Source organism: Ursus arctos, unplaced genomic scaffold (genome assembly GCF_023065955.2).
Source record: "Ursus arctos isolate Adak ecotype North America unplaced genomic scaffold, UrsArc2.0 scaffold_15, whole genome shotgun sequence".
NCBI lineage: Eukaryota > Metazoa > Chordata > Mammalia > Carnivora > Ursidae > Ursus > Ursus arctos.
The window spans coordinates 37,075,401-37,099,284 of record NW_026622819.1 but is presented as its reverse complement, the minus strand read 5'-3'; the positions used below and the strand labels follow the sequence as shown (position 1 = coordinate 37,099,284).

General features: G+C 38.7%; 2 protein-coding genes across 3 annotated transcripts in view; both read right to left on the bottom strand.

Annotated features, from left to right (window-relative positions):
- ITGA1 (integrin subunit alpha 1) overlaps window positions 1-18,475 on the bottom strand; it is a 166,428-nt gene extending 147,953 nt beyond the window's left edge. For both annotated transcript variants that reach the window (XM_048224257.2, XM_057312234.1), the window contains exon 1: window positions 17,715-18,475. In XM_048224257.2, coding sequence (XP_048080214.1) covers window positions 17,715-17,775 — 61 coding nt within the window. In that variant the 5' untranslated portion in view covers window positions 17,776-18,475. The remainder of the gene's footprint in view (window positions 1-17,714) is intronic.
- PELO (pelota mRNA surveillance and ribosome rescue factor) lies at window positions 2,440-17,715 on the bottom strand. The gene is made up of 2 exons (XM_048224258.2): window positions 4,606-17,715; window positions 2,440-4,319 (listed from the first exon to the last, which is right to left on the bottom strand). The coding sequence occupies exons 1-2, from the start codon at window positions 5,329-5,331 to the stop codon at window positions 3,888-3,890; spliced, it is 1,158 nt and encodes a 385-aa protein (XP_048080215.1). The 5' UTR covers window positions 5,332-17,715; the 3' UTR covers window positions 2,440-3,887.
- Window positions 18,476-23,884: the final 5,409 nt, after the last annotated feature.

The following is a 23,884-nucleotide window of genomic DNA, read 5'->3' as shown; positions in this document are numbered from 1 at the left end:
CTACTGACTTCTTTTCATTCCTGTTGCAAGGATTATCATTACTGCCCTTGTTCAGGCCAACATTGCTTCTCCCCAGGGTTTTTCTAATATGCATTCTCTTAACCAGTTTTCTTGCCTCCTCCTCCTTCTTGCCTGATCCCTTCAGTCCTTGATACTGGTGAATAGTTATATTTGTGAAATGCAAACATGCCATTCTCCTGCTTAAACTTTTCAGTGGCTTCTCATTATTGTCAAATCCACTCTTTATTGGGGCACAGAGGATCTAATGTGATTAGCATACTTACCCTGCCCCCCTCCTCTTCCCAATAACCTCTCTGGGGTTCCTCTCACCATTTTAGGTAAATTCACTGGCTCCAGCTCTACAAAGTTCCTCCTAAAAGTGACCCCTTCCAACACTGTGCTCTCTTACACTTTCTATAAGTTGCTTTTGTAACAGTGATTTGTTGACACGTTTGCATTTCCTAAACCCAGCTCAGTGCTTGGATCTAAGTAGGCACTAAAAACCAAATGGATAAAATTAAATCACCCTTAATGACTGGTGTAATATAAATAGATGCGCCATTTCTAGGATCTGGACATAGGCCAAGCGTTTCTTTCTCCTCAAACACTCAGAATCACCTTAGAAACACCTATTCAACATGCAATTCAACATATTCTGATACTGAACGCAAACATCCAATCTTATTTGCTTGGAAAACTATCTGATTTAAAAGCACAATACTCCTTTCCCTACTAACAGCTTTTACTTTGGCGAATTCACATATATACCATTCATCTGTGTACTTTTATTTTTAGCAATGAAGGAAATTTCAGTTCCAGAATATATGAACTGCAGAAACTGTGACTCACTTCTGTTAAAGATAATTTGAAGTTAAGAGAACTGGTCACAGGGATTAAAAAAGGAAAATAAAGTTAACGACATAAAATAGGCAGAGATAAAGGAAAATTAGCTTTACAAAGCTACTGTAGTGGCATCTGGGGGGAAAAAGATCCAACTTGTATACAAGAGAGAAATGAAAATGAAATCTAGAATCAACAATCCAGACATAAAGCTAGCAAAATATTTAACATATAAATGGGGGACCAGGAAGAGCAAAATACACCTGATATATTTCACACCTAGAGCAAAATGAAACAATCTGCCAGCTTCTCATTTATTGTGCTGCGGGGAGGCGGCGGGGGGGGGGGGGGGGGGTGTCGCAAATCTTTGTTTACAAGTACCAGATGGTAAATGATGGTAAATGGAAATTTATAGTACAACATTGCCTTGAGAGGTGTTTCCATTTGTAACCAAATGGTTCCTTACTAATGAATAGCAGTTGTATTAGACATTCATATTAGTGAATTAGACTACTGAACATGATTTCCAAAGACTTATGGTTCATTTTGCTTTTTAGAAAATAGTAAAAAAAAAAAAAAAAATGTAATTTTAAAATTTTATATGTTATCACTATTTTGGTATTTCACCCTATACATGTATGATTTATACTCTTGACAATGGTACAGAATGTAACTTTTTTTTTTTTTTTAGAGGGGGGATGAGAGGGAGAGGGACAGAGAAAATCTTAACCACACTCCATGCCCAGTTCAGCGTTCCATCTTACAACCTGAGCTGAAATCAAGAGATGGATGCTTAACTGACTGAGGCACCCAAGCGCCCCCAGAACGTAACTTTTTAAAAACAGGAATTCTTGAAGATATTTTAAGTACTTTATAGACAAAAAAAATACACTTTTATTTTGAGAAGTTTTATAGATTCCAGTTTCTAATAATCTCTCGGGATCTTGGTCCATAGTCTGCTTGTGATCCATTGACCACAATTTTGAATAGCAAGGCCTGAATCAGTGATTTTAAGTCTTGATACCTAATGGAATCACCTGGAGAGCTATAAAGAACCATTTCTAGGAATGAAAGGTTACTGAGTCTGGGATCCAGTCTGGGTAGTGAGTTTCAAAACCTCCCAAGTTCAGGCTAACAGCTAAATTTGAGAACCCATGACCTAAAATGTACTGGTCAAATTTATGGGGAAGTTTTATTTCTCCTTATTTCCAATACAGTAACTAACAGAGCTAGGAATAACCAGTACTGCACAGATTACGAGAGTAATATATGCCCCAAGTCTCCAAATTCTTACTGATAAGTCATTATCAATCAGGTTCTAATGTTAAGAATCTTAGCAGTTTCATTTCTATACTCCTACCAAATGATTTAATAACATGCTTTTCACAGTATTTTAAATATCCATGGTCTTATAATAAAATGACAACCTAAATTATTTTTAGATTAGGAAGTAGATATGTAAAAATGTGATTTTAAAGTATATGAAAGTGTCTATTTCTAATTACAGATTAAAATAAACTCAGATTAGTTAGAAGTTTATAAAAATAGTAATCCCCAGACCTGGCACTTTTCCCAGAAGAAAAGCCCAGACACAGAAAGGACAAGCAAAAGTTTACTTAGGATCTGTATTTGAAGTAGGTACCAATGTGTTACAAACTGAATTACCACTCTTCCCTCATAATGCCTTTCCTACTTATTTTGCTAAATTGAGGTTTGTAAAAGGTCAGGATGCAATTCCAGTCCAGGAATCGCTAACTCTTAAAATGCACATCCAAAATACTTAATGAAAATATTTAAAACTCTCAGGTATTAGCAGAAACTCCCTCACTACAGTAAACAGTACTGGAGTTTAAGTCAACTACCACATACTACTAATGAGGTGATTTAATCAAACTTTCTGAACAGGCCTTCTCACCCCCTAAAATAGGATGTAGAGAGTCCAATAAGAATGTGCAAGCACAGACTACCGCCACATAGAAATATAAGATAGTACTACATATATTTAGGATAAGCCAAATAAATACATAAATAGTGTGGCAGTAAAAAGAAATGGGGCCCAAAGTAGGGACTACTTTCAGCTTTAGCACTGATTAGCCACATGACGAGCAAATCACATACCTTAACTGCATTTTAAAAATAAAGGAACCTCAAATAGTTTATCTCAAGAATCCCTCGCAGATCAAAACTCTATGATGCAAAAATAACTGATTAAGCAGTTCTCCGAAACAAGTATGATTAATTGTAAAAACAAAACAAAACAACTACCCACCAAGAGTTTACTTGTAACATGATTAACAAGTCTCTTAAGAAAGATATCATTTTAGGGGCGCCTGGGTGGCACAGCGGTTAAGAGTCTGCCTTCGGCTCAGGGCGTGATCCCGGTGTTATGGGATCGAGCCCCATATCAGGCTCCTCCACTAGGAGCTTGCTTCTTCCTTTCCCACTCCCCCTGCTTGTGTTCCCTCTCTCGCTGGCTGTCTCTATCTCTGTCAAATAAATAAATAAAATCTTCAAAAAAAAAAAATACCATTTTAAATTTGTCTTCTAGAAAAGTCTACAAATTATTTGGCCATCACTTAAAACAGCAAATTTAAAAGAAAAAAAAAGTGTAGAGGAAATGGAGGAAAGGGATCATTAAACACAGTGCAACACTATGCAGAATTAAAATAAACAATGTAAACTGAGGATAATGAAATATTAAATGGCTTTTCCTAAGGAAAACTTATTTCAAAGTATGACATTTGGGATTTTATGACCTAAAAGAATATATAGGCATTCTTATATATACAAAATGTTTTTAAATACTGCAAATAACTCATAATTTCTACATAAATTATCCTAATTAATAAAGATGGTAGTACATGGAGATTATTTCCTTTTAATTTATTGTTTACTTTGAACACATGTCCTGCCAATCACAAAATACCTATGACCAAATACATGAGAACTCCCTATAAGAATCACAAAGTGCCTTGCAGCTTTCTGTCAGGATGCTAAGAAACTGTAACAATGGAGACACAGCTTGTCTCAATTACAAGGTCCAATCATTAATCTTCTTCAGAACTGGAATCATCCTCTTGGTCAGAGAGTTCAGGGACAGGGAAGCGGAGAATGGCAGCTACTCCAGTCAACTGACTGAGCTGTTCCCCTGATACATGAAGACTAGAGAATATCCTAACTGTGCCTGCATTCTCTTTCACACTGTCCACCAGCTTCACATACCGGCTTCGTGTGGCGACATCCTGGTGCCTGAAAAGCTCATCGCTGATGAGCAATGTGTCAATTGCCATAGCCTCATTGGCCTTCTCCACCTGCTTGAGTCCATAAAAAGCTCGGTCAGGTTCATGTTGTAACATTTTATAGAAGTCATCCAAGGCTTTTACTTCCCCAGCAGCTTTAGTGTCTGAAAGGCGGCTAGCTACAGAAGGGTCACAAAGGGCCTCTTTCAGGGAGTACTTGTGTCCAGAGGAGGCATGTACCTAGAATCATAATTATGAAAGTCAGACAACAGAATCTCTTAAGAGTACCCATCAATCAGTCTGCAATGACCAAAAGCCAAAAGCACAAATAAGGCTTTATATGTTTGAGGACTTAAGCAAAGTTTACTATGTAAACAGGCTATTTAACAACTCTCTTTTTCATTTCATTCTCACTTACAATCACAGTCCAGTAAACACTTTCTCCTCTTGTACGGTTCTAAAACTTAAGAGTAGTTTACACAACTCCCTCTGCCCATTCTTAATTATCCTTGGATAAGACTTTTACCTGGAGAAACTTGGACCGGTTTTCCAAGAGCACTTTGTTGTCGGTCTTCACTGCTTGTTGAAACATGTAGTCGCAGAACTGCTCCCTCACAAATCCCGGGCTGGCCACCAGGATGCACTTCACAACATCAAAGTTTATGTGGCGCTGGATAGCCTGGACCACCTGTTCATAGAACCGCTCCAAAGCCCGGTCATGTTGGGAACAGTTGCCTTTCCGTTTCCTAGGGATGTTCACCTCCACCTTGGCCCGAGTGAGGGTCATGCTGGGAGTGACTAAGCAGATATGGGCGAGGCCTTCCTGCATGACCACAGCCGCCACATCTGCACTCCAGGCTGGGTCACAGGCCTGTTCGATGCGCTCCAGAACCACACTGTCCCATTGTTTCTTGGCCAGGGTGAACTGGCGGTTGGGCTCCAGCTCGATGGTGTGGTAAGCCCCCATCTTGACATACTCATTCTCTTGGATGTTGGTCCCCTTAACCCGCAGCTGGCAGGCTTGAGAGTCAAAATCGATGGCCTCTACGCAGAGAGTGAGAGTAGTGCGGACCCGGTTGCTTCCTACGCTGCCCGTGGAGGACTCGGTCTGTACCTTGCGGATGGTGGAGGCACGCAAGCTGTCGCCCACCTGCACTAGATTGTAGGTGTGCCACATATCCTCAGGTTCTTCGGGGACTAGGGTCACCTGGCCCGCATTGTCTTTCTCAATGTCCTTCCTCACGAGCTTCATGACCTCGGCGGGAGTTCACAGGCCGAAAAAGAGGAAACGAGAGGGTCCCTAATGGGAAAGGGACAGGGAGGGGAAAGGGAGTGTAGGCCGGGAAGGGGGCGGGGTCCGATTCCTAACAAGCACTTGCCTGGCAGGAAATACTCTAGCTCCGACTCAAGCGGCCGAAGGGAACACTTACTCTAGCCCTTCTTTTCTTAGTCTCCCGCCACACCGCGCCACACCCGCGCGAGAGACACAGCAGCAAACACAGTCTTCTCCGACATTCCAGCCGCCAGCACAGACCCGGTGGCTGATGCAATGAGGGCGCATGCTCAGCCCGCGTTCCGCCTCTCGGCGCACGTTTTACGTCCCCAAAGAGGAGGCGGAGTCGCAGTTTGCGCGGGCGCAGGCGCACTAAGCGCGAGGTGCGTCCGGAGAGTAAACCGAGAGGGAAGTGCTCGGAATCTTCGGTGGCGAGTCATTTATTTTAATGCTGAATTTAGACTTCCTAAGTTTTCTCTTCCAAAGCTGTTTGTGCAGAATCTGGGGAGTATGTGAGTGCAAAATTTTTTTTCCAGCTGCGTGAAATTGCCACTGTATACCTTCTCTGCCCCGGGTAAATCCAAATTTAAAACTTAAAGTAAAAGGAATTCTCAAAAGTGCAGACTTGGCCCCAAAGTTCTAAACTGTGCTTGCCTTATTAGCATTCAAACACTGCACGCCTGTCGGAGTTGGTATTTCCAGAAGCGGTTTCTAGGAACGGTCTGGGCTCAGAGCAAAGTGCCCAGCTGTTTTCTGCGCTTAGTTACCGTGTCTGCACGATCTGACCATCCCAGATGTTAAAGCACTGACCCCAGAGAGAGAAGAAACCATCTGTGGAATTTACCCCTGGGTGGACTTCTCAGTTACGGGCCCTAATGTCCTGGGAATCCCGGAATCCAAAATTGGCAGTCCCCGCTTTAGGCAGCGCAGTAGCCTGTGAAATGTTTAGGTTGGGGGTTGGGTCGCAAAAATTTAGGGCCAGATCTTCACTGCCTAAAATGAGCTGAGGATATTGGAAGTGGAGAAAATCTGATCTACTACGACCAACCCTACTGAAGGGCTACAAAATTGACTTTAAAGAAAATCCTTAAGTCACTTAGCATTTTTATGGTGGTGGGGGGTTAAGAAGTGAGGATTGCCTCTTAACAAGATCAGTGAATAGAAAAAGACCACCAGAGTTTCCTTGAGAGTTAGGATGAGATGGAGAGGGGCGCCTGGGTGGCTCAGTGGGTTAAGCATCTGACTTCAGCTCAGGTCATAAGCTCTAGCGTCCTGGGATTGAGACCCTACAGGCTCCACGCTCAACGGGGAGTCTGCTTCTCCCTCTCCCACCGCTCCTGGTCGCGATTTAGATCTCTCGCTCTCTCTCAAATAAATAAAATCGCAAAACAACAACAACAAAACAAAAACAAACACCCCCCCCCCCAAACACAGGGGAACAGAGAAGTCCTACCCACATACCTTCTCAATTCTCTTTCTCTTTTGTGTATGGCACTGAAAGGGAATCTTAACACCTCGAACTGACGAGACCAGAATGAAAAGGAGGAATCTGACTTTGGCACAAGTCTTGATACTGACGTCTCAGTTATCTTCCTCTAGAGATTCTGGGGGGACACAAAAATCCCTTCTAAAGCTCTAGTACAAATTAGAGCCACTGTATGTTTTGTGGCTTTTCCTTTCCCTCTCTACCTCCTTTTCCTCTTCTTCTACACCTTCCTGTCATACTGAGTGCCCTCATAAAGTGTCTAACTCAGACTGCCTTCTTCCACTTCCAAGAAAACCCAGCAACTTTGAGTAAGGAACTGATTGCACTGAAGTGTGAAGATGGCTTGCCTCTCCAAAGGACATTTCCTAACTGGGAGAGAGAAATACTTTGAGTTGCTCCTTGATCACCTTTCTAAGTAGAATTTACTTCTCTCCAAAGTCTGACAAAGATTAAAAACCACAGAATCACAGTGGCAGGCAGACAGTAGGATCTTAAGAAATGTTAAGTTTTTCTTGAAGAGCTATGGTTTATTGAATATTCACCAGGTACTCTCCTATACTCTTCTAATTCTCTTCTGTAAATATTTGTTATCCTTACTTTGTAGATTAAGAAAATGAATAACAGAAAAATAACTGTATTGAAAATCACATAACCAGCTTTTAAATTCAGACCTGCTTAACTCTACATCCCCCTCCTCTGTTCAGTGCTACAGACTATATTATAGATGCTCAAAATCATCTCTGCAGCCACAAATTATGTGCTGTCATCCCCTGCCACTTCCCCTAAAGACACCTTTACTAGTTAAAGACCCACAGTTTAGGAACCAACTGAGAGCATCTGAAAGGCACCAGACACTTCCTTGTTTTTATTACTTTTAAAAATCTTTGTATTCATCCATTCAACATAGTTTTCCTTCTGCCCAGCCTAAGTCACCATTATAAACCCTGAGAAAAATCTAATACTCTATTTTAGAAAAATATGCATATATTTCTACATTTAAAACCTGCGGGAAACCCACATTGACTGTTAATTCTGTGGTTCTTTTAAAAATTTTTATTTAAATTATGGGCCAAACTACTTTGGGCTGTCTTTTTATTTTTTATTTTTATTTTTTTTAAAGATTTTATTTATTTATTTGACAGAGAGATAGCACAAGCAGGCAGAGTGGCAGGCAGAGGGAGAGGGAGAAGCAAACTCCCTGCTGAGCAGAGAGCCCACCCTGATGTGGGACTCTATCCCAGGATTCTGCGATCATGACCTGAGCTGAAGGCAGACGCTTAACCAACTGAGCCACCCAGGTGCCCCATGGATTGTTTTTTTAAACATAAATGTGCTTAAGTGATTGAACATACTACAAAGTTTTTCATAGAATCATTTGATCTGAAATGGAACTATTTTTTAGTAACTGGAACTTACTGTTGAATGATCAGATGTTTTCTCCCAGATTTTTGTGTGGAAATATTTCCAGACTAATTACATTTTTATTTTGAGTTAGAGTTCTCATTCCCTACTAATTAAAATCCAATTCCCTAGCATTCAAAGCCTTCATGATTTGGTCTTACAAGCTTTATTTTCCACTTGCCCCCTCCAGCAACCTGTATTCCACAGGAGTAATCTTTGTTTCCCATACATCCTGGGAACTGTCTACTTGCTGCCCTTAACTCATGCTGTTCTATTTAAAATGTCACTACCTCTCACTCCTGTCTCCATAAATTCTACTTGTTTTTAAGCACCAGCTTAAATGTTATCTCTCATTTGAAGCCATTCATTGTATTAATTGAATTACTTGGCTTTTCTTTCTTATCGAACTCTGAGTGGATTCATCCTGTTATTCCCCCACTGACCCTTGAAAATTCCCTTGCACATAGTAGGCACTTATATATCGATGATAAGCTGAGTGGATCAGATGTAAGGTGTGGCAGCTATGTGAACATTATCACAGACCCTTCTTAAGGCATGATATTGTTATCAGCTATAGTTCACTTAATAATGGTATGTAAAAAGTAATTCCTCTTATTGTAAAACTGCTGTAGTTATAGCAGTATATGACATTTTCATTTTTTACCAAAATACACAAAATCCTGAGGAAAAAACCATGATTTATCTTTGTTACTTTAAATTATAATTTTATATTTACTTATTGGCTTTTTGAAAATAGAAACCTTTACATCAGTAACTTTATATCTATTTTTTCTATTTTATTTGTATTAATCTCTCTAGAATTAAAAGTTTTCAATTTGTTGTTTTTGATATAATTCTAGTGTCTCAAAAAGAAAACTGGGCTAGAAGTCAAATGTCCTGGATTGTAATTCCTACCCTGTCAATTATTTTTACTCTAACTTTTGGCAGCCCTTAGTCTCTTAGAAACTCTGTTTCTTTTACTTAAGAATTGAGGGTATTCAATTCAATAATTAAAACTGTCTTAATTGTAAAGATTATGCTTCAAAAATATTTTTAAAAAGTAAAACACTACTCATAATCTCCCCCTATCACATTTATTTTCAATTTTGCATAGTACCTTTTGAATTTTATTTTTCCTAAGGTCCACTGCAGCGGTAAAAGATCAATACCAAGTTTAATACTGCACAGCAAGAGTCAGCAGACATGAATCATGATTTTTCTAGCTAGATTACAGCAACTTTAGAGAAGCCCCCTAACGTCTGCAAACCTGAATTTTTCATTCTAAATTATATCAGATTATTTGTCCCGCCTCTCTCATTTGATAACCCTTATAAGGGTCTAATGAGATTATGATACTTTGTAAACTGTAGAGTTCTATAAACATGTGAGATACTGTGGTATGTCTCTAAGAACGCCTGACCTGAAGCTAGACAAAGCAAGGGGCAAGGGCTCACTTTAACATGATCATAATTATTCAGCCTTAGAAAAACAACTGGTTCAGTAAAGTTGACTGATGGATAATCTGTTGGATACTATTAATTTATACTAGTATCTCTTCTCCAGGGAAACCTTAGGTCAGCCCTAGTGCATGAGTTCATGTACCTCATTGGTGAACTGGATTACAATACTTCTTCTTCTTATAGTATGTTAGAAATGGTTTGTGCGACAGCAGCAGGGATTATGAGCTCCTGAAGAATGGAAATCTTGTTTGAATACCCTGGGTGTAGAACAGTGAGGGCTGTGTAAATGTTCTTGTTTCTAGTATTTTTTTTCAAGACTTAACTTTCCTGCAACACATACTAATCTTTTCCTTCCTCTGCTTAGAGCACTGTGGAGGCTCCTCCCATCATTGGTTCTTTGCTTGTCTACTGCCTTTTTCAGACTGTGAGCCTGTCTTTTATTTGTCTGTGTTCCTGAAACCCAGCACAGCAATTGTTATATAAGCGTAGTTATTACATGAAAGGATGCATAATTGTTTGTTCTCCTTTAATGCAGAATTTTTAACTTGTCTATCACTAGCATCTTAAAATTAGGAAAACATTGTTTTATAATGTTACTAAAATTTTAAAAAGATGATTACTCTTAAGGTAAGAGGTTTCTAAAAACCTATTTCAATTTTTGAGATACCCATGCTTGCATAAGAAAATGGTTATTTTAAACACATCTTACTGAGGAAAAGATCTTAAAATGTTGTAAATAATGTATAGTGACAGTTTTATTATGCCTGTTTAGAAAATGTTCTTTGCAGAATAAGCCAGAGCTCTGATAATGAATATCTAGTAATAAATGCAATCATTTATGTAAAGAGAATGTGCCAAACTCAGATTGTTCAGAGATGCCCATGTGACCTCCACAAGCAAAGCTAAGTGGACAGCTGGGAGAAGTATTCAGCTTATTCTGGCAAAGGGGAAAAGGGAAAAGGGTAAGTTTTTTTTTTTTTTTTTTTTGAAGGAATTTGTACTCAGTTACTATCTAAGTTTCCTGTGATTAAAAATAATTACTTGTAATTGTCACAAAACAATATAAAACCTCCTACCAAATAAAATCTTATCAACAAAAGCATGTATGAGTGGTGTGTTTCTGTTTGTGTGTTTCCCCATACAGGATCATTTTACCAATAATACCACAATAAAATGTATAATTTTAAGGACTGATCAATACCCATGTGTTTTCAAGCTTTAGTATTAAAGTTAAAATTATAGATAACAAAATAGTTTTGAAAGTATACTGTAATTTGAATTTCATATTAAGAATATAGGATTTATAATAAAATATGCAGTCCATTCATCTTAATCATTTGACATTCTAATGTGATTTAGGTACCCTATTCAAATTTAAAAATCTGCATTTATTTATTTCAGCAGATCTCATATAATTGATATAAAAAAGCATGTGTTGTCACTTCTTTTAATATTTGAATTATTTGATTACAACAATTTTTAAAATTAGATTTCTCACTTTTTTATAAAGATCTACTGTTTGGATAAAACAATATTAATGTTTTTGCACATAAAGTGAATTCTTTTTTTTTTTTTAAAGATTTTATTTATTTATTCAACAGAGATAGTGACAGCCAGCGAGAGAGGGAACACAAGCAGGGGGAGTGGGAGAGGAAGAAGCAGGCTCATAGCAGAGGAGCCTGATGTGGGGCTCGATCCCAAAACGCCGGGATCACACCCGGAGCCAAAGGCAGATGCTTAACCCCAGGCGCCCCTGCACATAAAGTGAATTCTTAATACCGACCAGTGCATATATTTTAATCTCCTTTTAAGACTTAGTTGACATTTTAATCTTCCTTTGAAATTACAGAAGACCTCAGATAAAAATTAGGTCCCTTCATATGTGTATAGCATCTAGCACTAATCACCATTTATGACAGAAATTTAGGGCTTGCCAAACTAGTCACTAATCCTATGCAACTGGAACATTTTTGATTACTTTATTGTCATGTTTCTCCTGAGGCAGAGTATTCAGATGAAGCTCATTTTTGGGATTTGGTGAGGCTGCTGATGACAGAGGAGCAATTATCCCCTACATCAGATAGAAAAAAACTAAGAAGAGGAACAAGGTTCATATCATTGTATTCAGAAAGAGTGTCATTTGTATCCAGGAATATGTTTGAAATTTTATGATGCAATTTTTAAAAATACAAAGAAATGTGATAGGAAATTACTATGTAGATTTACTGTATGTTTGTAATTTTCAGATGCACATTTTCCCACCTTTCAACATCTCTGAAACTAGGAGGTATCTAACAGTCTAACAATTGTAATTGGATTGGCAGCATTTTTTTTCTTAGTAGTGAATAAAATAATGATACATTATTCAATTTTCAATTGATGGTGTCTTTTGTTCAATTAGATATAAATATGGGGATATATATATATATATATTTTTTTCCAGGTCAGGATACAGTTAGAAGAGACAATCTGATCTCTTAAGTATTTATGAGTTTGTCTTTAGTCTATCTTTTGAGATTCATTCAATAACAAATTTTCAAGTGGCTATTATTCTTAGATGCTAAGGATAATAAACTCTATCCTCAGAGAGCATATAGCAAGCTGGGAAGACAGATATGTAATTAACCGTTTCATGTGTTTTAGTATAGAAGCAAAGATGCTAGGGACTTACATGTTTCTGGGGGAGGAGGACCAATTTACCCCAGTGGGTTTCTTGGAAATGACGTTCATGTGGAGACTTGAAGTAAGCAAGCAGTGTGAGCAACTGCTTATGCAAAGGCCTGGAGACCTCAGAGGAGCTGGCACAACAAAAGAGCTAAAAGAAGCTCAATAATCTTGACGGGAATATATTCAGCTCATTTACATCTCTTGATACTCTCTGTACTTGCTTTGAGAGTGAATACAATTCTCCAGTCATAGACCATTCCAGATAGGCAATGTATTTTGATTTTAGCATTGTGGCAATAATTCCAAATATCTCAATTTTTTAACACGAAATCAAAAACACTATTTTGTGTTTCATAAACAGAAAGATTGTGTAGGTAAAGAATACCATTTTGATCCCTAATTTTCTGAATATGTTTTACTACTTTACAAAATATTTTAAGGGGCATGAGAAAATCCAGTAAGTTCTAAATCTAACGGGAAGTTTCTTAGGTTGGAGGTGGAAGAACAAAGGCAGAGGAGCACCCATCTAAGGACGTAAAATCAACAGTTATAAGCTGTGGCCCAAGAGTTTATGCATCAAAGCAGCGTGACAACAGCAGGGAAGAAAAATAGGTAAACTAGTTAAACATATATTCATTGCTACTCTCAATGCCTATTTATTAAACAAACATCCTATGAATTTATTGCTACCTTTATATACATCATAATGACTAAGGAGTTTCATCATCTTCAATAATTCCTGACAGTCCATTGTGTGCCACTGGAGGTCATTTCTTTGTTATGGGTAAGTATCTGATTTCCATATTCAGCCATCACCTCGATGGACTTCATTTTGAATAGGAAATCTTAACTGAAAAAAGTCACAAAGGAAGACACCTTGCTTTTAGGCTAACTAAAAGGTTTCTAGAGGAGAGACATCTAACTCAATTAGGGGTCATTCTATATATTCTTAATAGCCAGAGATAGTAGTCTTATTCGAGTTATAATTAATATAGGGTGGGACATCATCTAATTTCATGATATACCTAAAAGTCACAAAAATATCAGACTCACATCATTAATTAGGTCCTTTCCAAAGTTTTTTAGACAGTTATGCTTGGCTTTAACATTCAGAGAGTTGAGCAAGAAGGAAATGGATTTGCATTTTGATAGCTTATATGGCATATTATTTCACAGCAGGAGATTTGAGATCAGAGAGTAAGCTGAGCACAGGCTTTGCCATTTACTAGTCGTGGGACTTTGGACAAATTAATCTCTTAGCATTTTGGTTTCTTCATATCTTATATATGGGTAATAGTTCTAAAATTTTCCTTTTTTTGAGATTAAAGTAATACATGCAAAGTTTTTGGTACAAGGCCTCACACATAATATATTCCCAATAAATATGTGCCTTTCAGCATTGTGTTAGTTTTTCTCAGTTATTTTATGCCCTGACCCTATTCCCCAGAAAGTCTAATTCTGCCATTTGGACTTGGCCAATGAGAGTGTTGGGCAAGACATTAGAGGGTGGGAGGAAATGAAGGGGGTATTTACTTCTCCTGCTCCCTCCTGGCTGGGCTTCAATTTTGACTCTAGCTGCATTCCTTTTCTTATGCCCCAGCTCCTGTCCAACAGCCCCTCTCCCATAGCTAGAGTTCACAGTCAACCTGACTCTGCTACCTCCTCAGGCCTAAGAATGGTAATGGCTTCTCTTCCCACTGTTGCTTCAAATGCTTTCTTCTCTATTGTTTGTCCTTAGGTACTCCACCATCTTTTGTCAGTTCTTTAAATGTCTCTGTAAACAGTCCTTTATTAAACTTTCTTTAGTTAAATGCTTTATATGTGTCACTAGTTTTTTGCTGGGACTTTGACATACATAAAATAATAATCTTTGTTGACAAATCATTTTAAAATACTGTTAAAAAGCTAATACAAGACAATTTTTAATCCAGTGGGAAGTTTATTGGGATGGTGGTTTGTTGTCATGACATAAACCCAGCTTTGAAGGCTGGAGAGAGTTCCTTTAGATGGCATCTTTGAAGGCTGGAGAGAATTCATCTAGATGGCAGGGGGTGGTGGGAAGGAAGGGTGGAGTTCTTTTCTAGATATATAAAACAACAAGGTCATACCCACAGTAGCAAAATGAGCATGAGGTTTATGTAGAAAGTAAGGAAATGTGACTGGCTATCATAATGATATGGGAAACAAAGGCAGAATAAAAATTATTAAATTTCCTTACTACCTACATCCCACTGACAAGTCCTTGAAACAGGCCGAGTGACATTTCTCTAGGGACTCAACTGCCTCAATGTTAATACTTTGCTAAGGGCAAAAGGCAATCCTACCCTGAGCAACCCCTCCCTCAGGATCCTGTAAGTCTATTTTAACTTACAAAAATTCCTTTGGAAATTTCCTTTATCTCTAACCACCCCGCAAGATATGTGTCAGCAATCATCACCCAAGCATATGGCCCACCGATATACATTAGTCTCATGACTAAGGTTTTATTAGACGTTAATAAATGACCTTTTCCCAACAATAGCTAGCCCCTCAGGGTCCGGAAACCTTGATTCCAAAATTCCTTAGAGACTTATGCTATCCTTAACCCCCTCCCAACTTGAAAGTATATAATGGGCCACTCCTCATGACCCCATTGCAGCTCTTTCTGACCACTGGTCCTGTCCCCATGCTTTAATAAAATCACTCTTTTGCACCAAAGATATCTCAAGAATTCTTCCTTGGCTGTCGGCTTTGTGCTCTAACATCTTTCCTACATCAACGGTAAGTTTACATTTCAGGGTTTTGGTAGGCAGAATAATGGTCTCCCAAAAATGTTCATGTCCAAATGCAAAGAACCTGTGAATACTTTACCTTATGTGGCAAAAAGGACTTGGCATATGTGATTAAATCAAGGATCTCAAGACGAAGAGATTATCCTGGATTATCCAAGTGGGTCCAATATAATTAGAAGGATCCTTATTAGAAAGAGGCTATAGGGTCAGAGTCAGAGAAGGAAATGGATGATGAAGCAGAGTCAGAAGGTAAGATTTGAAAATGCTATTCTGCTGGCTTTGAAGATGGAGGATGGAGCCACAAGCTGAGGAATGCAGGGGGCCTCTAGAAGCTAGAAAAGGGTAGAAAATTAATTCTCCCTGATATAGCCTTCAGAAGACAAACAGCTCTGTCCACATTTTGATTTTAGCCCGCTGATACTTCTAACTTACGGGACTGTAACATAATATATTTGTCTTGTTTTAAGCCAATAAAATCTATAGCAATTTGATACAACAGAAATAGGAAACTGATACAGGTATAGTAGTAGAGAGAGGGTGCTGGATTAGGGCAAACCCTGAGTGGTCAGTAGAGAATTTTGGATTTCATCTGAAGAAAATAAAGAACCATGAAAGTGTTTTTGTTTGTTTGTTTTACTAAAAAGACTAAGACATAATGAAAATTACTTATTAAGAAGATAGAGATTCAGATTTGCAACAAGAAAAGCTCTCTATGGTAGTGTGCATGGGCGGGTATAGTGATGAGACCACAGGTTAGGTGTGGATTCTATGAATTGAGGAGCTTCCAGGAAAGCTGACAATATGATGACTGATTGGAAAACCAGCAAAGGAGAGGAAGAAGTCAAATTTCAGATCCTTGTGTTGTGAAATGGGCATAAATATAGCACATATGAGGAACCTATTGATTCTGATGCAACAAATTCTAAATTTTAGTATGATTGAATAATATACACATATATACACACACACAAAGGAATTAAATATTATAATTTAGAAATATCTATGCATTATTCTTTAAGTCGCTTTCTGCATTTAGCAAGGCATATTATCCCAACAATTTCAGAAAACCCACAGTATGCAACTGCAACTGTTTTAGGCATGAGTAAATAAAGTAGTACCTCTATTTTTTTAAGTTTCATTCTTGTCTTTTTAGAGGATGTGCAAACTGCACTTGATCCTTTCTGTACTAGTGAATACTTATTTGGTAAAATGAAAAAGGTACAACTTGAATAGTTAGAAAACTTCAGATTTTATACAACGACAACAAAATGCAAACAACCTCCAAAAAGTTTGAGCTTAAGAGGCATCATAGGTCAAATAAGTGTAAAGGGCAGTGACAGTAGCTGGTAAGTTAAAACATTCACTGGCTGTAAAGCTGTTCAGAAGTTACTACTGTTTGGATTACTGGACACTTCCTGAGTAGTGGAAAATGTTTGGATGAAAAGTCAATAGCTCATAATTAAATCTCCTAATACCACCTCACTACGAAAAAATGTTTTGCTTGCAAATAATCCATTTCTCAGTGATCTTCATAAGACTTAACAATGCTTGGGCATCTAAATCAAGGTAAACTGGCTGGATCACCCCTGTTTTTAATGGAAAAATGCTAAATTAACTCATACCAATAAACATGTCAGCAGTAAAGACACTGAACATTGAATATTGAGGATATGCTAAACCCAACCATTAACCTAACCATTAATCAGGTCACTTTCTTTCACACAAAGCTTCACCAATCTGCGTTTTTCTTTACCATTACAGCTTTTCCCCCTCAGTATGTGATAAAATCTGACCATGGGTCAATCATTTGGAAAATCTTAGAAAATGCTATGATTCAACCTTTTTCTGAATTGGATATAACTGCATTTCTAGTGTTTTTTTTTTTTTAAGTCCCTCCTTAAAAATACCTTTTATGCACAAGTAAACAACACTGTATTTCGCATTTAAAAAAAACAGTCTGCTCTGTGACTATCCCTTTCTCAATTTCAAAGTGTTCTTCCTCCTTATATAGAAACATCATTTCAGAACAAAAAGCAATTTTGCCTTGCATTCCTTTCCTTCCTCGTTCTGTAGCAGAAAAGATCTTGAATAGTTGACAGCAAGAAAATGCAATAATGCCCATTCTTGAGTAACCTGATGGTAGGAACTTTGCATATAAATCCGGCGCCCTCTAGTTACCTTCCTCCAAAAAAATAAAAAAATAAATTAAATAAATAAATAAATAAAAAGAAGAAAAAGAAAAGGTGGGGGAATGCCATTCAGCAAAGTACCAAAATACAATGTAAAATGTCAAAACAACTTAAAAACTTTAATTGTAAAGCATTTCTACCGTGTAAAGTTTTCAGCACTGTCTCCCTCCTACCATTGCGGGGGAAGGTTTTGAAACACATCAAAACCATATCAAAACCGAAACGCAGACACTCCTTTCTGTACTGGGACCTACACAGACTACCTGGAGCGTCCCAAAGTAACCGGCGCTCCCTCCACCTCTCTGGGCCAGAGCAATCTGTATCTCCCTACCCACAAGTAGCCTGGAGCCCCGCACGCAGATGCTCAGAGAAAAACAGGGTCGCTCACCGGTGAGAAGCCAACAGCAGGCGACAGCGACCCCTGGGCTGGCTTGGCGTCGGGGGGCCATGGCCGGGGTGCCCTCAGAGCCCGGGGTAATCGCTGGATCGGAGGGCAAGACGCGGCAGGACTGGGCACGGGAGCTGCGCGCTCTGGGCCACTCTGCCGCCGCAGGTCTCAGTCTCCGGCCCCGGTCAGTCGCGGCGCCCAGAAGCCGAGGAGTGAATTTCCTGTGTTTTCGACGAATGCCTCTAGGTCCTCTCCACGCTTTTCATATCCCAGACTTACTGCCCCATCGCCCGCCCCTTCGCGCGCTCGGTCTCTGAAATCCCACTGGCAGCCTCCCAGGCTCTGTCCGAGACATGGACAAATAAAGCCAGCTTCGCGGGTTCGTGTTTAGGCTAAAGTCCACGGAGTGCAAAGCAAACCTTAAAGGGACATCTGCCTTTCATTGAGAGGGTGATCCCGCTCTTCGTGCCAGCTCCCTAAGGTGGTAGGAAGGCGGGCGAGGGCTGGACCTTCGGGAGGGTGTCGCCAACCCATGGCCCCGCCTTCACACCCCTTACTTCTCCCTGGGTCTTAGCAGGGAGGGCACTTTCATAGTGCCGGGGCTCCTTGGCCCTTAAGGGGAGGCTGCTTTCTTGGGGTCAAATTGCTGCTTTCTTGGGGTCAAACTGCGCAGAAGGAATTAGACAGTCTCTGAAAGGGAGCACATTGGTATCCCCACCTCCCTCTCCTGCGGACAGTTGAACTTCGCTGTCTGTTGTCTAGCACTGAGAGAGAGAGAGAGATAGAAAGAGAGAGAGAGAGAGAGAGAAAGAGAGAGAGAGAGAGAGAGAGAGAGAGAGAGTGTTGTGCAGAGGGGGCTTCCACTCTGACACGCCCCCACAGAGGGTTTTGCTTTCGCTTATGTAGAGTTTGCTTCGTTTATGGTGATTTGTGGTTAAACGGTGGTTGCAGCTAAACTTTTCTTTGGGAAGACTGTAAGTGGGAGAAAAGGAGAAAGAAACAAGAATGCGAGAAAAGAAAAAGAAAGGGAGAAAGATAAATGCAAGAGAGAAGAGGGAGGTTAATGAAGGGAGGCAAACAGTCTCCTTAGAAATGTTTATGTGTGTGGGCTATTTTGTTTAAGTTGAATTAGGATGTTTGTACACTGGGAATTGAATCTAATAAAGAACTCGGGGCACTGTTTTATTTCTTCTTGTTATAGACTTTTAAAAGTAAGAGTGCATTAAATCCTGCTCATGTTACTCCTTCCTCCCCCAATCCCACTCTCTAGGGAACTGAAAATTGGGACGTTAAATTGACAGGTCAAAATGTTGGAGACTGTTACCCCATCTGGGGAGACCCAGGCCAGAAAAGGCGCTTAAGAATTTGCAATGCTTCCCTTTCTTGTTGGATGAGTTGTAAAACCTCCCTGAGTCAAGAGCCACATTCATATGTTAGCTTCACCTGCTGTTTTTTGTTTGAAGCAGCTGTGTCTTAATGGTTTTGAGAATTTCAAAGAAAGGGAAGGAGTGTATAAGTGGATTTGTGTTTACAGATGGTGGAGGGAATCAAATCAATTCATTTCAATTCAAAGCAACAACTAATCATCTCTCAGGACGAGGGCTAGGCAGGACAAGACTGCCACCCAAAGGAGGACTCTGCCTAGAACACAATCCAGGTGACAGCACAGGTAACCCAAGAGAAGGGAAGGGAGAAGCCCACAGAGATGACTGAATAGATTGCCACCAAATAGAAGATTGCAGAGTCTAAAGGTTGGAAAAAATAAAAGGTAAAGAAATGTTAATGAAGATAAACAAAATAGGATGTGCAGCCCTGAGAGGTTCAAGGCCATCAAATCTCAGTAACATGACCCATAAGAGCTAAGGAATTCCTCTTCTATTTGATGTACGAAATGATTACCCAATAAACATATTTAAAACACTATCCCCCTGTTTCCAGCTTTCATATTTTCATTTCTTAGTCCTATTTTCAAAACTGCACAAATAAATCTCTAGAAAAATCTCATGTTGGATCATAGTTCAAACCCATTAGACATTACTTATGCTCCTTTGCCTGCATTCAGTGGTCTCATATCCCAGTTTGGCTTTCCAACCCATCTTCATTAACCTGTATCATCGCCCTGCCTCCTGCTGTTCCTTTCCTGGGAACTCCTTGACAAGAAATCTGTACATCTCATCTCCCTGTCTATAGTTTCAGTTATGTCTTATGCTTCTCAGTATGGCCCATGGGGTTTGCACAATAATCAAATACTGATTAACTGATTAATGTGTAGACATTCAAAGATCATGATAAATACTTTCTCCAAAATCTCTTCAAATTGCTCAGTGTTTTCATAAACATATAATAGTGTGAGTATATTTGTAAACCTATGTGTATACGTGTATATACATGTGTACGTGCATATATACATATGAATATATGGGGCTCTAGAATTACAGTATTATTGAATTAGAAATGAAAAGAGAAATTATAAAATTATAGCTTATTGAAATAAAGTAGGGTTAAAACATACTTATAATATGACCAAGGTTATAATTACTGGGAACTTTAGCTTTCTTTTTGGGGGTTAATACTTTGAATCTAAGTTTTTGAAAATCTTCTCTAGGACTTGAAAACTAATGGTGATAATCAGCACTACCAGTGCTGTGGTTAAAGTTAACTTCTATATGTGTTATGAATCTATGGCAATATTTATTAATCTTCCTCATTTCACATCAGTGCAAATATAAAGACTGAGAAAATAGCTATTGCTGGAGAATTAAATTTAGAATCAGTGCTCATTTTCTGAACTTCAGTAAATCAAACCATAAATCAAAGTCAGGCAAGATATTCTCTTAACCAATTTTATCCTGACAGGAAGACATCTTATTGAGTAAACTGAGGCTTAGAGAAGATAAAGACTAGGGTCAAAAACTAGTCATTACATGGAGTCACTCGACAGCAAATGTTAAGCTCTAGACTTTGTACGATGTACTCTTCTATTTTAAATGAGATCTAATCTGATCAGATCTCTTTGACAGTTTGGAAATACGGGTGAAAATTAGAAGTACCTTGAGAGGTTAGAGACCGAACTGATTAAGAATTTAGAATATGGAGTCTATAAAATGACGCAAAAGTAATTGGGATTGATATCTCAAAAATAAAAACATACATTTCATACTAAAGTATTCTCCTTAGAGGTAATCTAATATATTACAAGTATAATTACTGGAGTAAGTAGGTTCTTGAGTTAAACATCTTGGATTCATGCCCAGGAACCACCATATGGTAGCTATGTGATCTAGGAAAAGTTATATAGCTTCTGTGAGGTTCAGTTTTCTCAAACATAAAATGGGGTTAAAAATACTGCCTCTCTCTGAAGATTATTGTGAGGATTAAATGAGACAAACCTATGAAGCATTTAGCAAAATGCCTGGATTAAAGTAAATAGAAATGAATAATTCTTCTTCCCAGTTGGGGAGAATTAGAATTAGACAGTGGGAATATAGGACAGGTTTTGTGTGTTGTGGGCCATAAGAAGTGACGCCATTTGATGGGCATCAAAAGAGAGTGTTAGTTTGGCCAAAATCACCTCTATCGACTCTTGTTATTATTTCTGGAATCCTCACCTGGAATCCTTACTTTGTATTAGGGAATTATCTTGAAGATATCCCAATAAAATAAGTATACATTAAGACATCAGAAGCCATTATGACATTAACAAGGATTTACTTTTCAAATTAGCTAGATGTCAAGGGGATTTTTTAACAAGAAAATAACATTTCACTAAGGGGTTGGGGACAGGAAAGGGTCTAAGAATTCTGCTTCTGGTGAAGGCCAGGGTTCTTTGGTAGTTAGATCATGGGTTCTCAAAGCCACAGGATAAATAAGGCACTCCCATCTGGGTAGAAGGGTGGTATCAATTTTATTCAATAGTAAATACTTAAAAAAAATTTTATGTTAAAATAACAGATTTTTATAAGAAAAATGTAAAAGGATGTTTTCAAAAAGTTAAATATGAGGTTTAAAATACATTTTAGTACAGTTTCAAATAGTGCTTTCTTCCCCCTTCCTCAACTCCGAGGTATTAAGGGTGGGTAGTATTGTCTAAGCTGCTTCTGTTAAGATTTCATAAAGTTTCAGGTTTTTAAATTTTACTATGTATATATTCAGGGAGTTGCTCTCCAAGACAGTGATGCTAACTCACAGAGCTAACTCATATGGGCAACTTAGTTTAGTTGAATAATATTTATTTATTTATTTATTTATTTATTTATTTATTTAAAAGATTTTATTTACTTATTTGAGAGAGAGTGTGAGAGAGCCTGAGGTGGGGGGGGGAGAGGGAGAGGGAGAACCTCAGGCAGACCCTCTGCTGAGCATGGAGCCTGACATGGGCCTCCATTTCATGACCCTGAGATCATGACCTGAGCTGAAATCAAGAGTTGGAGGCTTAACCAACTGAGCCACTCAGGCACCAGAGTTGAATAATTCTTAAGTTCCTGCTGTGTACTGGACTCCAGGGCTATGCTCTGCAGAGGCAAAAATGGGTAGAACACTTGTTTTTCTACTGAAAATCTGCTGTCCATTAATTTCTTTCACTTAGAACTAGAGAGAGAAAACAAGCAGTTTTGTTCTCAATTATAACATTGACATGTTTCATTTTAAGCCTGTTAAATTAAGCAGTCTAGTGGAATTACCATATTAGTGTTATTACTTCAACTTGAAAGAACCCATGATTGCTTCTTCTATGACCAAAACAAAGTCACAATGATGTGTAGCTTAAACTTCACTACCGACCAAACCTTTTTTTTTCTTCTTTTTTTGTTATTGCACAATGTTCTTGTGCAAATGTTTTTTCACTTAAAATATAAAATAGGTGTTCCTCCCACCCTATTTCCTGAACAAGTCTATGCCAGAAACTTGGTCCAAAGACATTTGGGCAACTGGTACTTAGGAAAAAAAAAACACTGAATTTAGAATCCTGGTGAAGGACAGTTCTAAACACTGTAGGAAACTCCTAAAACTTATTGGCAGACTTCAACATAAGTGACACACTAGGGCCGCACTGGGGGAGGGAGTACCAGGGTGGTGCCCTAGCAAGAATATTTAAGTCATGGCACTCTTGACTCACAATAACCATCACTAATGAGCAGTAACATTTTAGTTGCATTGCCAGATTCCTTAATTTGCAATGTGAGTTAATTATTTTTTAAGCTATTAGTAAATTCTGGGATTATTTGAGCAGGTTGATTTAATGTAATTATTTTCCTTTCCTCAGTTTGTAAAGAGTTAAAGCAAGTAAGGTGGGCTCTAAAATCTCAGGACTGGAACAAATAAATTATTACTTAGTAATTAAACCAAGAAGATTGATATTTCTTGTAATAGGACTCGGTCACTATATATGTGGGGAAATACTCTTGTAGTTAATAAAAAATAAATACATCAAGAGAAAGGGAGTCTATTATTTGGCTTTGAAATAATAACACTTAAATAGCTTGTTTTACAAATTACGTGGCTATTTATCATCTGCTCTACTAGACCATAACTTATACCAAGACAGTCAATTACTCATTTTTATTGCATGCAGCATCTGCCCCCATGTAATTCATTCATTCAAACATTCGAACCTTTATGGTGTTACCTCTGTGCAGCAGGAGGTCTTCTGGACCCCAGCATTCAGAGATGTTGAAATGCTTGGCACTATCCTCAAGAACATTCACAAGATACCTAGAGATATGCATAGAATGATCTTTCTAATTGTGTCTGATGGGCCACAGAACAGAGCATAAAGTCAACAGGAAGAAAAAGACAGGGCTTCATAGAGATTACGGCACTGAAATGTAGTCTTGCAGGAAATGGGGAGAGAGATTCATAGGCAGAAGAAAAGGACAATGGGCATTCCAGGCAAAGGCAGCATGAAATGGATGAATAGAATGGAATAAAAGTTAGGAAAGGCAGGGCGCCTGGGTGGCACAGCAGTTAAGCGTCTGCCTTTGGCTCAGGGCATGATCCTGGCGTTACGGAATCGAGTCCCACATCGGGCTCTTCCGCTGTGAGCCTGCTTCTTCCTCTCCCACTCCCCCTGCTTGTGTTCCCTCTCTCACTGGCTGTCTCTCTCTGTCAAATAAATAAATAAAATCTTAAAAAAAAAAAAGTTAGGAAAGGCAAGTGAACTTCTGACCAGATTT